Consider the following 14,114-nt stretch of genomic DNA (forward strand, 5'->3'; position numbering starts at 1 on the left):
AGCCGACGGTTCGGAAATCGCGCCCCCGCTCTGTATGATCGTATCCTGTCCGTCTATTCCATCCACCGACCTCCCCCACTCGTCTCTCTCTCTCTCCCGCCTCGATTCGTCGTCTAGCTCAGAGTCGAGAGAGAGAGAGAGAGAGAAACGTTGCCTGGGCCACTGCAAGTAACGACAGCACTTCAGCTGTCGACGTCAACGAGGTATAGCTCTTTTGTTTTGTTCCCTTTTATTCGTTCGCCGGAACCTATCTACGGAGTTTGTGGAAACCTACAGACCTCCGCGAGCAGAGAAAGGCCCGGAGATGATCGATTCCGAGGACATAGTTCAAATATGGAGTCCCTTCCTCGATTATCTGGTGAAATTGGAGTTGGAGCTCAAGTGTTCCATCTGGTCTGAATCAAGTCATTGACTTCTCATCTCTTTACGAGACGAAAAATGCATGTTATGGAGAAAATGTTTTTGAGTTTTGTGTGTTACTCTCTGTGCTTTCGTTTAATACGTGGGACTATTCGAACGATATGCGTTCTTCTTTTTCTTTCTGGCACTGAAAACTCAAATTTTTATGACGCTCTTGATACTTCTCATCTTATAATAATTTTCTTTGTTCTTTGTGCAGTACTAACTTGCTTAAGGTGCCGAAAGTGTTGCCCTGCGATCATGTGTTTTGCAGGTTTGATTTTCGTACCTTTATCTGTTGGTAGAAAGTTGATTATGGGTAATTTACCTTGACGGTACTGATTCCTGGGCAATGTGGTCTTGAGTTCATGCAGTGGTTGTATAAGTTCTTTGATCGACAAGGGTTCTGTTTGTCCTTCCTGTGACCTGCCTTTTCTTCCTAAAGGTGCTTCTCTCATGTTATTGGCGGTTTTTTTGTGTTACGCCAAGAACATTTATGTTATGAGGTTCTAAACCACTGATTGCAGATATAAGGCTTGCTTTACATGTGGAAAGGCTTGTGAGCATTTTTCAAGAGATGGATGATGCTATCGGCACCATTGTTCAAAGGAATGCATCTCCTCTTGGTTCCCCTGGTATAGACAATTTCTCAAATCATGAATGGTCTCATTTGCAGTACTTTGGTGATCATTAATTGTATAATCATCCTATGCCTTCGTGATGCAGGTGTAAGGATATCTGCCAAAAAAAACCCAGTCTCAGTCAACAATCATATCGAAGCTAAGTCAATAGGAGTACAACATATGCCTCAAGAGAAATCGGGCCATCTCCATTCGCATGGTTCTCCATTGACTGGTGAGGGTAGTAATAAAACTAGACATGATGGAGAAAATCAGGAAATAATTTTAGTTGGAAGCATGAATTCGGAGCAAAAGTCTGGTATAGTTGTTCCTTTGGACAAAGGGTCGCCTAATTGCCCTTCAACATTTAGCGAGAATGGGGATTCTAATTTGGACATTCATGATAGATATTCTGAACATGTAAGTTCGTTGATCTTACCTTTTGCACTTCTTATGCAGATTTACATATTCATGTTTTAGAAGCATCCCCGTGCATTTGCTACAAGATTGTGCTATGTATGGGGTACTATACGTTTCCATCTGCACAGATTGAAAAATATAAAGTAGTAAGGCTTATTTACTTATCAGAAAGGTTAATGCTAGTCTCCTTGCTATCTCTGATAGATTTCAAGTTCAGACTGGCATGGTGGGTGTGTGTAAAATTTCATGTTTTTTTTTTTTTTTCTTGAAGTCTTCGACATGCGAGCATTTCTTAATTGGACCTAGTAGAAAATAACCTACAGCTTCTTATGAAATGACAGGAATTAGAATATCTTAGTGTGGGCATTAGATTGGAGTTATGTCAGAATCTGTCAACTACATACTTTGTTTATCGGTTGTGTTGCAGACTACCAAGAAGTCACCAACAAAGACTATCAAAGCTGATTCTTATGCATCACATGAAGTTAGGAGGCCTCAACTCTCACCTTCCTCTGTTACTGGGCATCTTATAACAAAAGATGATGGTAAGACAGCTGTAGGCTCTTCTCAAACGAGAGCTGGTGTTAAAAAACAAAAGACTTCCAAGAGGCAGAAGCTAAACAATAAACATGTCAAAAACCATACCATTCAGCATGTTCGTACACCTAGCATTGTGTTTGGTGATGAATGTGCATTTTGCCATTCCTTCAGGACCACTGAGGTGATGCTTGCAGCAGAGTTCTTTTCTTTGTCAATTTCAGTTTTTAGGTGATTGTTATGGTGTTATGTTAGACACATTGAACAGCTTTGATAGATATACTACATTATTGTTTTTCTGACAAGATGGCATGTCAGGCGTCTGGGCCAATGTGTTGCTACAAAGATGGAAGACTCGTACCTATGGAGGAAGCAGGCCAATCTCATGTGACACATGCACATCAAAAGTGCATTGAATGGTACGATCCCAATCAACACATGCTCAAATGTCTTTGTATTTTGGACTGTAAGATCGTCGAAGTTTAGCTTAGCTACGATTTGAAATTCTTGTTTAAACAAGTGAGTACATCTGAGTTACTGTGGTTGTTTCAAAGAGTCAACAAGTTTAAACAACTTGTTTTATCAATATTGTTGTTCTTCTTTCAGCTGTTCTTTGTTATCCTGTCTGGGTTTACTATGTTGTTGTATATGTTGGATGTTCTCTTTGGTCGACTTTGAATATTTTCTTCGATGACTTTGCATCTGTGCAGGGCTCCACAGATATATTTTTCTGGTGATACTGTAAAGAATTTGGAGGTGGAACTTAGACGTGCCTCAAAGATAAAGTGCAGCAAATGCGGGCTGAAAGGTGCTGCTCTTGGTTGTTACTTTGGGAGCTGTCCTAAAAGCTTTCATGTGCCCTGTGCAGTTGAGATCTTTGATTGTCGATGGGATTGCGTAAGCTTGGACCATAACTTGTTGTTTCTGTTGTTACTATCTTTCTTAAGTGTCAACTTCTTCGTTTACTTATCCAACATGATTGCCTTCTGGTAACAGGTAAATTTCCATGTGTTGTGCCCTAATCATTCTTCAGAAAAATTGCCATGTGATGATGATGGGCGACTTGAAAAATCTTCTGGAACTACACATTTTCCATCAGTTCAGATGTATGTCTTCTTGTTGTTGCCATCACCACCAATTTCTTGTTTATTCTTCACAGTCAAGCCATTTAGTGTATATTTCATTTTGCATCTCATCTTTTTCCGATAGAGAATGTCGAAAATCTTCGGGGAATCTAACAGAACATCAAAGTAGTGAACATCACGCAGCTGCTGTTGGTGTTAAAAATGATAGAATATTTATTGGATCTGCTCTCATGGATTCAGAAAAGGTGATGTCGAAGTCAATGTTTGTTTTCAGTGTTTTGAGTATTTAGATAATAAGATGCAATAAGTGTTATCGTTCTCCAACTTTAAATTAGAACCCTATGATGTTTATTGAATAACTTTTCCTTTATTTTGGCTTATATTCTGTAAAACTGTTTTTCTCGCATATTGTTATTATTTGCTTCTGAGATAATAAATTGCTTGATATTTCAAATAATTTGTGCCTTATTGATCTATTGGCAGGAGCTACTGGTCAAGTTTGCTAGCTTGGTTGGTGGAACAGTGACCGAAATGTGGAGACCAGATGTGACCCATGTCATTGCTTCAACCAATGAGAGTAGTGCATACGGTAGAACGCACAATGTCCTAATGGCTATTTTGACGGGGAAATGGGTTCTCACTACAAAGTGTGAGTTTTAACTAAAAGAAATATCATTCTTTATTTTGTCGACTACACTTTCCTAGATTGATATTTTTGTTTGCCCAATTTAGACAGCATAAGTGCTATAGATGTCTACTATTGTAAACATATATATACATATATATTGAAGCTATTTGCTGAGAACAAGGACCCTTATGCTTATACACAGGCATGAACTAGAAGATAAGTATGTCCTTAGCTGAGCTCCTGTGTCACTTATCTTAGTGCTACATCACAAATTTTTAAGCCTTCTAATGCTTGTAAATCATATGCTTATCTGTGAATTACACTGCACTTAGAAATTATTCTGGTTGATATCAATCTATTTAGTTACATCTTACTACCGGATGATTCCTGTTATGTTTGTTGATACAAAATAACATTTTTCTTTGGCACCACATATCTTTTTATATAGACTGCTATTAGTTGCACTTGCAAGAGAATATGGTTTGAGTGGTCCATTCGTTCTAATTAAGTGTGTGCTGATATGTCGTGCAGCAAATTATCTTAGTGTTGTGTATTCATTTTGATTGATTATCATATGCAGGGGTTAAGGTTTGCATGGAGGCTGGGCATTTTGTTTGGGAAGAACCCTATGAAGTCCGCTTTGATGTGCATGGTTTTACAGATGGGCCGCCCATGAGAGGAAGGCTTGGAGCAATGGAGAAGGTACCTCTACTTGTTTATGTGTCTCTACCTTGCTCTGTTCCTACAAGAAATGGATTAGTATTTCTTTCGTCTTTTCTTGATATTGGGAAACCGAATGGGTCATGGGTCATTTTATCCAACCAAATTTGTTACTATAAAAAGAATTACTTTGAATTAAATGGATTATTAATTCTTCTCTTTTGTTAAAATTAACACCTTAGTGCAGGATATCTGATCCTTTCGTTTATGCTGGTCTTCACAGACATCCAATAGCATTTTTTCTCTCCTTGTTTTAGGATGTATGATTTTTAAATTTCACGTTGCTAATCATGCTTACTACTATTATATTACACATTGATACATTAACTTGCATCCATTTGGCATCTTTCTGGCAGGCACAAAAGTTGTTCGCAGGTCTAAGTTTTCGTCTAAGTGAGCACTTCACTCTCTCATGCAGACAGTCCCTAAAAGAACTTGTTGTCACTGCTGGTGGAGTTGTATTAGAGGATGATATCTTAATTCCACAGGACCCTTTTGCCATAGGATTTCCAGCTCCCTGTTTTATTTACAATGAAGAACCTCCACAAGAATATGATCCAAGAGGTCTTGCAAAGGTTAAAGATGAGAGATGTGAAGAGGCTATTGACTTTTTTAAGAAGACTGGTGCTCGAGTTAGAGGCCACACCAGGGTTTTGGATGCTATTGCTGCTTTGGATATCCGATATTTGCTTATGGAAAGTGCGCCTAAGGTAAAAATGTTGATGCTTTTGTTTTGTTGGCTGAGCTTGAACTTTATGATTCTTCTCAGCATGTACTATGTCGTTTTTGTTGCACTTGTAGACAGTTGGAAGCACCATCTGTATATAATGCTACATTTGGCTTGGTGATATTTAAAACTCAAACTCTTCATTATGAACTGCTATTATGCATGAAGTAGGCATTCGGTTGATACAATATCAACTTCATCGTAAATTTATTAATGTGCTTGTTATTATGTAGTGGCTTTTTAGAAATGATGCCAATATCATTTCATTTATTAAAAATTCCAGACTTTTGGTTTTATCTTACCTTGGCAAAAAACTTGCACATTTGATATCTTCTAGCAGCCAGTCATGTCATTTTGATATTATATATACTTGTTAGCTGCTATTCCTATTGATCAATCTAAAGTAGGATACTAGTTTCTGTTGTTTAAGTTGAGTTTTCACAGTGGTTTAGAGGTAATGAGATAAATTCCATTAGCCCATGAAATCTTACAAGGTAGTAAACTTTGATAGACCAAATAATTACAAGTTCCTTTTAGTGGTTGAAAAATAGTGGTTTTGTTGCGCTCTTTGGGTGTTTATTTAGAGATTTTATTTGAGTATGACAGGAAGCATGTCTTTTTTGTTTGAACCCCCAATGATAACTTATGATTTAGGATTCTATAGTTGAATTAGGATTTTATTTTGTTATTTTTGGGAGCATGTGGGCAGAAATCCAACAACTTCATTTCACAAGATCTTTGAAATGAAGATATTGATTGAACGAGCAAATGAAAGAGAAAAGAAAATTCTTGGGGTTAAAAATTGAAGAACAACTCTGAGTGGAAAGACACAGTACTTCTACACTCTAAAACCCAAAAGTGAGATGAGAGGCATGCTGAAGATTATTTACTTGAGAATTTGGTCTTTTCTTGGTTGAGTGCCTCGCAGAAGGAAGGAACGCCAATATTTCCAGCCAAGGGGATTCCGAAAGCACTTTACTATGTGCACTTTACTATGTGCAGCCAAGAGGGTCATACACAGTTTTCCTACCTGAAAGCTGTGTATGATCATTTCACAATGGGAAGAAAGGAGGGGCTTTGCTTGTCACCTTAGGAGGCATAACTCCTTGGACTGTAACTAGTAAATGATAGTAACCACAAGACTTTATTCTCATGAAGATCCAAGATTCAAACAAAGTGGAAACCATGGACAAGATCAAGGCAGCTTTAACAGCAAACTCTTGGCATAAGAAAGGAAGATGGACTCTTAACATAATTTATTGTCGAGACACCACCAATAACCTAGCCACCATCATCGACATCATTTTCACCATGTTGTGCTCATGTAGCAGAGTTGCAATGCTTGGTGCAGAAGCATCGGCGACGGAGGCCCCTGCAATGGCCTCCATGGAAGCCTTCTGTCTTGCAGACATTTGCACAGTTGCTGGCCCGAAAGCAGAGCCCCTTGAACTTGTGGCTCGCCGACTCGCACTTCCTCGCTTCCACTGATGTCATCCCCATGTCTTCAACAGTGAGAATAAAAGCATTATTAGTATTTGAACACTCACACAACAGTTTACTAGAAGCAAGAAGACTCCTTGATGCAACAGAACCTTGACTTTTATGGAAAATATATTAAGAAATAAGAGAGTTACATGGGCCTGCTTGATACTTGCATGTCTTATTGCTTAGAATCCTTGTTTCTATTAGTTTCAGACTGCTAACATGCTATGTGTTTTACTGTTCTAGTTGTATCCTGATAACACCTAACTGCAACATGTATGGGGAGAAGAAAGCAGAACAGGAGAGCACCCGAGGAGATCAGTAGCAGGAAGAGCAGAACGATGGCTGGAAGCATTCTCCGAGAATCCTCCATAGCTGAAGAGAGAGTGAGAGAGAGCAGGGGAAGTTGGATGCATATGAAGGAAATCCTTCTGCATTATATAGAAGTTCTCCAGGGTCCTGTAAGCATTTTACAGATTGTCATAGCTGGTATTTTAATAGGATTTTATGAAAAGTGACCTACTTAAAACAACCCCACTAGATTTTCTGTGCTGCTTACGAGTTCATGCAGTCATGATGCATCTTCTTTTTTTCAAAGAAAGGATTCTTTCTGTTCTCACTGATTTCACGAATTAGTACTGCCGACAAAAGTAAAAAAGTCATTGATAAGGCTGGGTTCTTTTCATGTCTAGATCATCAAAGAAGCAAGATATAGTGAGGTGAAGAAAGTTCAGAGCATCTGAAAACATTTGTGGTGCTTTCTCATCAAGATTGTGTTAACTTTGCGGATTCTAGTGTGATAAAAATGTGCACAAGTGAAGTAAATGCTTAGCGATATGATACTTAATATGGTTTCATATTTTTCTTCAAGTGAAATATTGCTTCATATTATCATTGACACATGGTAAGGATTGAATTTTAAAGCTATCTAGGTTTCCAAGGTCTCTATGCTGGAGTCAGATATCCATAAGGAAGGTTGTCATGAACATGGGGTTGTTATGAAATAAAACTGTGATCTTACAAAGCTTTCTAGCATACCTTTAGACATGCTTAGTTTCTACAGGCTTGCCGTCATACCAAAGTAATTCTTATTTGCGAGAGCACAATGAAAAAAGAAGCCAGATGAGTCTAGAAAATGAATAAAGTGATGAAAGATGGCACACACTAGTGCTTCAACTATTGGCTTTTGTAATCTCTTGATCTTCTGTGCTTGAATCCAGCCAGCTCATTCCGGAAAACTCCTAGACATGCTTACTCACACCTGAAGTGGGGGGTTGGCAAAAAAGCAACAGGCATAAAGATGGCAGCAGGATCAGCAGCTTTTGTGAGCAATCTCAGTATACACCAGTGTTGCACATCCAGTTGGTTTTAGATCATATGCAGCTTTTCAAAGCATTGCTTTAACCATCAATGTTTCACATTCAAATTGGTGTAGTGCCAGCTGAGATGTCGATGCCTGTTTTCTTCAAGATCAGCAAGCTGGAGTGATGGCATTGCAAAGGAGAAGGCTTATTATTATTCAATGGTGAAGTTGTATTCTGCTTTCCCTCTTTCATTATCTGACAACCTGGTCATGTTGAACTATCAAAACTAAATATTATTTAACATCTTTTTGTACTAAATTTGATTGGTGGTGCATTTATATATTACTTGTGGGAAATCTTGCTTGTTCAAGTGGCTGAGGGAGAACACAAGCCCAGAGATGGTCATCATGTTTGTTTTCTGATTGCTAACCTAGGATCAACAGCCATCATATATGTTGATAAGTCTGCATATTTGTGAACTTATATATATTAGTTTTAAGATAGCAAGTCCATTGCAGGCTTCTTCCAGTGATGCCAAATGTCAAATTGGGTGTTTTTTCAACGTCATAGACATAGTTAGCAACTCCTTATGGAGGTCATGAACAATATCATCATTATCATTATTAATGTTTATATGCCTACTATCATCAATAAGATAATCTTTAGGGTTGTCATCCGTGAATTTGTTCCGAAATATCTTATTTGACTAAATAAGATCGTCCAGTCTCTATTGAACCTATCACTACTACTTGTATATATACTCTATACAGTGATTAACATCATGGAAAATGTTGATGAATTAGAAAGAAACTTGACTACAGCTTCAACATATCCCATATCGGACGGTCGTTAGAGCTCACTTGGTCGGGGAATCTTAATGCAGTGATAAAAATAACTGCCTTCCTTCTCCATCTTAAATAGACAATCTCGAATGTTAATGCAGTGATCAAAATAACTGCCTTCCCTCTCATCTTAAACAGACATCTCTTCTCTTCCCTTCGTTTCCTCCTCTCATCCTTTCCCCTATTTCTATTGCTTGTTCTTAGGGTTTCTGCTTGGATCATTAGGGTTTTCCTTAGGCTTCACCTCCTCTCGTCCCTCCCATGTTTCTTTTTGTCCTTGGGGTCTCTCTGGTTCCTTCTCGAATCTTTAGGGCTTTCTCGCCCCCTCGAGATTGGCTCTCCCTTTTGCACCACCCAGAAACTGGCGAGAGCTCATTGACGGTCTCCGACGCCTCAGATGTATGTTCTGTGTAGTTGCGGCTCTTCGACCGCGCCACGACCTCCAAGATTGTGTCTCCGCTCTTCAGCGTTTGCCTCGACTCGTTGAGGACTCGCGTGGCTCGTGTTCTTTCTCCTTGTTCTCTCCGTAGCACCGGAATTTTCTTTAATCTTTCGCTTTTCCTCTATTGTGGTTTCAGCAGTTCACGGGGTTACTAAATGCTAAGGCGTCGAAGAAGTGCAAGAACGACCTAGAGAGCGCTTTGGAGGATCCAACTACTAAATGTAACAAGGTAAAGCGCCACAGACTCATTTTCTGAATCATGATGTCAATCGGTGATCATATAATTATTGATTATGTGGTGAGACACTTGTTTTATGATAATGTGAGTGAAGTGGTTGTTGAAATGGCTGAACCACAGAAAAACCAAGAAGATGGTACAAAACTATGTGTAATTAGCAAGTATCACGAGGCGAAAAGAAGATTTGGGAATATGCAACGATCAACGGACGGGTGGGTGGTCATTCTTGATTTGCCACTGATAGTTCTTCATTACTGCATAAAATGATAGGCTATGATCCCACTTGTATTGTTCATGTAAAACGGAAGAGGAAAGATGATTAACTAAGACTCGGCAACATGTCGTTGTCAAGTTTTGTTTGTCAATCGGTTGCCTTAACTTGCGAGTCCAAGGAAAATTTCATTTGAACTACTTGTTACTAGCATCTTTAGACTGCTTGTGCAATGTTCACCTCACAGAAATATGAACCCTCAAGATGTGATGATGAATTTCACTTTTGACATTTTGAGAATCATTGTCTTCGAAATTTTCTTTCCGGTTCTAATATTGATCACTGCAGTGGCAAATATCTATTCTACATCTAAGGTGTCTATACTATTATATTTATATATAGATAAGACATTTAACTTGGGTTCGTCGGGAACTTAAAGAGCATCACATGTATAGTAAAAATAAAATAAAATTATTATTTTTCAATTATATCGATCATCATCGTGTAAAGATAAAGATTGTAAAATTTGTGAAAAACGTATCTAGAAGAGATGGTATATTTCTTAATCTACATATTCTAGCTCGTGCATGAAGGAGTTTTCACAATCTCATATCTAGTGGTGATCCATAAGATGGATAAAGCGACAATGCCTCTTCTCTTGCGGCACGTTCCTTCTTTGCCTTCATACATTATCATGTAATAGCAAAACAAGAAGGGGTCGGCCCTTCTTATTATCGTCATACCTAAGTAGCCCGAGTAAGGGGTGATGGCAAGGGAAGAAAGGGGAGGAGAAGAAAGGAGTTAGGCGACTAAAGGAGTCGAATCTATGACCTTTTGGTCCCTCTCTTATTTAGAGAGAGTTCTCTCAACTTAACACAAATGGATCCTGGCATATTAGACATTGGATCTCTATTCAAAAATTCACTCTAAGCTTCGATTGGGTTCCGCCCAATAGATCCAATAAAATAAGAGCTTATTAGATATCACATATTCAATCTTCTATTCGTCATGCTATCCACCATATGTGTGTGACCTTCTGGGCTTAATACCGAGCTGATCGTGAGTTGCACTTGTCAGAATTATTTCTGACTCAATGAATTATTATCCCATAATAATTCACTCAACTCATCGACTATGGAAATATTAGGTCATTATGCCATAGTTCTCAAACGGTACAAGGGGATCTAATCCATTAGACATGTCTGCCCTCAGTTATTATATATCTATAGTACATCATTTATCTAATATTCTAGATATCGTACATCGAGTATGGTATTGTTAGGCTCATACTGTCATGAATGATCGTTGTACACTCGTAACAACTTCGTTCAACGAACCATTCATCGTTTTTGCATGCTTGTACATAAACATGACAACCTGTTTTGCCTTGGTCTTGTGTGTTTTTGCTTGTAAAAATGCATGTTCGAACAGGTTGCAACGTTGTAGTGCGATCGCTTGCCACGCCAAGCCGAAATGCCCCAAAATGGCTCCGTTTTCGCGAGCCACGGCTTGTTTTCTGCAAGCTGTAGCAGCATACCAAAACGTCAGCCATCTCAGCACCCTAGAACCCCCGGATGGCACAAGGCTGGATGGGACTTCGATATATTGTCGGGCATTAAAAAATCTTCATAAGTTCGCATGTTAACTTGACGGGAACTTGCCTTTGCGCTTGGCACCTGGTGAGTAGTTGTTTGTGGACTTACAACTGTTCATTCTACATTCTAAAGTCCTTGTTTTCTCATTCCTCTTTTTTCTCTCTTGCACTCAAGGTGTTTGCTGAATTGCTTGTAAAGCTTCCCTCTTCGCGAGACATCAGGACTTGTCCATCGCTTGTTTTCAAACTAATCAACTTTCTATTTTGCAAGTCCTTCGAGGACTGTACGAGGTTGTAACTAGGCTAAACCTTTGCGGACGCTAATGTCGCAATGGCGCCTTATGACTTAAGCAATCCCAACTAAGTCCGAGGAGTTGGTGCAAGGATGCGTCATGACTTAGGCAACTTTAGCTAAGTTTATAACTTTGACGCAATGGTGCCTCATGACTTAGGCAATTCCAGCTAAGTTTGTGACACCCGTGTTGCTATGGAGGTGCTAGGGACGCAAAAGAGCTCGAGAATTTCTTGTTTGACATGAAATAGTACTTTCGAGCTATAAGGCCTGATTCTGAAGATACTAAAGTTTCAATAGCAACCATGTATCTGAACGGGGATGCAAAACTTTAGTGGTGAACCCGTTGAGAGGTGATCCAATAAGGTCGGTGTCGAGTGGACACATGGGAGGACTTAAAGCTGGAATTGAGAACTCAGTTCCTACCCGAGAACACAGAGTTCGTCGTAAGGAGGAAGTTGAGACAACTTCGCTAAAGTATTTACATCCAAGACTACGTGAAGCAATTTTCTATGCTAATGCTGGACATACAAGACATGTCCTAGAAGCATAAGCTATTCAGCTTCCTCGATGGCCTAAAACCATAGGCTCAACAAGAATTACATCGAAGGAATGTCACTGATGTGATCGGGGCAATTGCGGCCACAAAAAGGCTCACCGGCTTTGTTTTCTCGGATGACTTAGGGAAAAGGAAACAATCTTCAGGAAATCGCCCTCCAAAATATTCTAAAGGGAAGGAGCCCTGGGGCGAACAAAGAAAGAAGAGTTCCCACAAAGGGCCAAGCTCAAAAGGCAAAGCCCCAAAACCTAGCGGATGCTTCTTGTGCGGAGGGTCACACATGGTGAGGGAGTGCCCACAGAAACAAGCACTCAATGTTTTAATAGCTTCAATCCACCCTCCTAAATCAGACAAAGGCAAGGTCGTCGCCCCCAATTCAAGTAGTTTAGAATCTAGTAGCGACGATGAGGAGTTGCAAGGTCCCCGAATGGGAGCAATGTGTTTGTTGAATGCATTGCAGGGTCAAGTGGGGGGAGAATATGAAGGCAAAGTCATTGAAAGCAAGGAGTAGCGAGTTGATGTACGTGGACATTAAGCTTAATGGCCAAACAACCTGTGCAATGGTGGACACGAGCACTACCCACAACTTTATTGCCAATCGAGAAGTAAAGCAACTTGGGCTGATCTTGGAGAAGAACCCAAGTCGGATGAAGGCAGTGAACTCGAAGGCCAAGCGAATCTCCAGGCTGGCAAAGGGAGTCCCCATCAAGATCCGAACATAGAGCGGGAGCGCGAATATGATGGCGGTGCCATTGGACGACTTCCAAGTGATTCTTGGAATGGAGTTTATGCACGCGATGAAGTTGGTGCCAATGTCGTTTCTAAACTCCCTATGTATGATGAGAGGTGACGACCCTTGTGTGGTTCTCATCTCTCGGAGAGGAACCAAGAACCCCCAACAGATATCGGCATTACAACTGAAGAAATGGGTACAAAAAGGTGAATTAACATTAATGGTTGTTGTGAAGCTAAAGCCACTCGACGAGGAGGTCATTCATGAACCTACTGTGGTGGCAAACATTCTGAAGGAGTTCACAGACATTATGCCACCCAAGTTGTCGAAGATTCTGTCACCACGTAGAGGCATGGATCATCATATCGAGCTAGAGCCAGGAGTGAAGCCTCCAGTAAGACCACCCTACCGCATGTCCCTTCCAGAGTTGGTAGAGCTCATAAAGTAGTTAGATGAACTACTAAGCGATGGTCTCATTCGTAGCTCCAAAGCATCATTCGGAGCTCCAATTCTCTTCCAAAAGAAACAAGATAGGAGCCTCCAACTATGCGTCAATTATTGAGCCCTCAACAAAGTGATGGTGAAGAACAAGGATCCCATCACACTCTCATCACGGACTTATTCGACCAATTGGGTAAAGCTAAGTATTTCTCCAAACTTGACCTTCGGTCAGGGTACTAGCAGGTGCGCATTGCTGAAGGAGACGAAGCGAAGACTATATGCGTGACCAGGTATGGAGCGTTTGAATTCTTGGTGATGCCTTTCAACTTAACTAACGCTCTGGCCACGTTCTGCACTCTTATGAACCAACTATTCAAAGAGTATTTGGATAAGTTTGTGGTCGTCTACTTGGACGATATCATCGTCTACAACCAAACGCTCGAGAAGCATGTCGAGCACCTTCGAACAATTTTCAAGGTTCTTAGGGAGAACACTTTGTTTGTAAAAAGGGAGAAGTGCTACTTTCCCCAAACAAAGATCTTATTCTTGGGGCATCGAATCGATGATGGCTCCATTCGGATGGACAAATCAAAGGTGCAAGTTGTTGCGGAATGGTGAACTCCAAAGAAGGTATTAGAGCTAAGATCTTTTCTTGGTTTCGTCAACTACTATCAGCGCTTCATAGCGGGGTATTCGAAGCGTGCAACTCCACTAACGGAGTTGCTGAAGAAGGAGCAGCTTGGAGGTGGTCTGATAAATATGAAGCTGCATTCCAAGATCTGAAGGCTATTGTGTTGGAAGAACCGGTGCTCAAATTGCTGGACTATGGGGAGCCCTTCA

General features: G+C 40.1%; 2 protein-coding genes and 1 long non-coding RNA gene across 4 annotated transcripts; 2 read left to right on the forward strand and 1 right to left on the reverse strand.

Annotated features, from left to right (window-relative positions):
* The first annotated feature begins 260 nt into the window (after positions 1-260).
* LOC135587518 (protein BREAST CANCER SUSCEPTIBILITY 1 homolog) lies at positions 261-5,267 on the forward strand. The gene is made up of 13 exons (XM_065079041.1): positions 261-393; positions 620-673; positions 774-844; positions 927-1,034; positions 1,126-1,439; positions 1,867-2,160; positions 2,295-2,395; positions 2,687-2,873; positions 2,973-3,082; positions 3,186-3,306; positions 3,545-3,710; positions 4,270-4,391; positions 4,766-5,267. The coding sequence occupies exons 1-13, from the start codon at positions 305-307 to the stop codon at positions 5,255-5,257; spliced, it is 2,229 nt and encodes a 742-aa protein (XP_064935113.1). The 5' UTR covers positions 261-304; the 3' UTR covers positions 5,258-5,267.
* A 994-nt stretch (positions 5,268-6,261) lies between these two features.
* LOC135589005 (defensin Ec-AMP-D2-like) lies at positions 6,262-7,084 on the reverse strand. The gene is made up of 2 exons (XM_065081328.1): positions 6,928-7,084; positions 6,262-6,638 (listed from the first exon to the last, which is right to left on the reverse strand). The coding sequence occupies exons 1-2, from the start codon at positions 6,989-6,991 to the stop codon at positions 6,457-6,459; spliced, it is 246 nt and encodes an 81-aa protein (XP_064937400.1). The 5' UTR covers positions 6,992-7,084; the 3' UTR covers positions 6,262-6,456.
* Positions 7,085-8,748: 1,664 nt separating this feature from the next.
* LOC103994464 (uncharacterized) lies at positions 8,749-9,852 on the forward strand. 2 transcript variants are annotated; one of them, XR_001979360.2, is made up of 2 exons: positions 8,749-9,435; positions 9,539-9,852. It is a non-coding gene; the product is annotated as an uncharacterized LOC103994464 (long non-coding RNA). The 2 variants fall into 2 exon arrangements; XR_672463.3 differs by having other exon boundaries at positions 9,565-9,852.
* Positions 9,853-14,114: the final 4,262 nt, after the last annotated feature.

This window comes from Musa acuminata, chromosome BXJ1-8, assembly GCF_036884655.1.
Source record: "Musa acuminata AAA Group cultivar baxijiao chromosome BXJ1-8, Cavendish_Baxijiao_AAA, whole genome shotgun sequence".
In the NCBI taxonomy this organism is placed as follows: domain Eukaryota; kingdom Viridiplantae; phylum Streptophyta; class Magnoliopsida; order Zingiberales; family Musaceae; genus Musa; species Musa acuminata.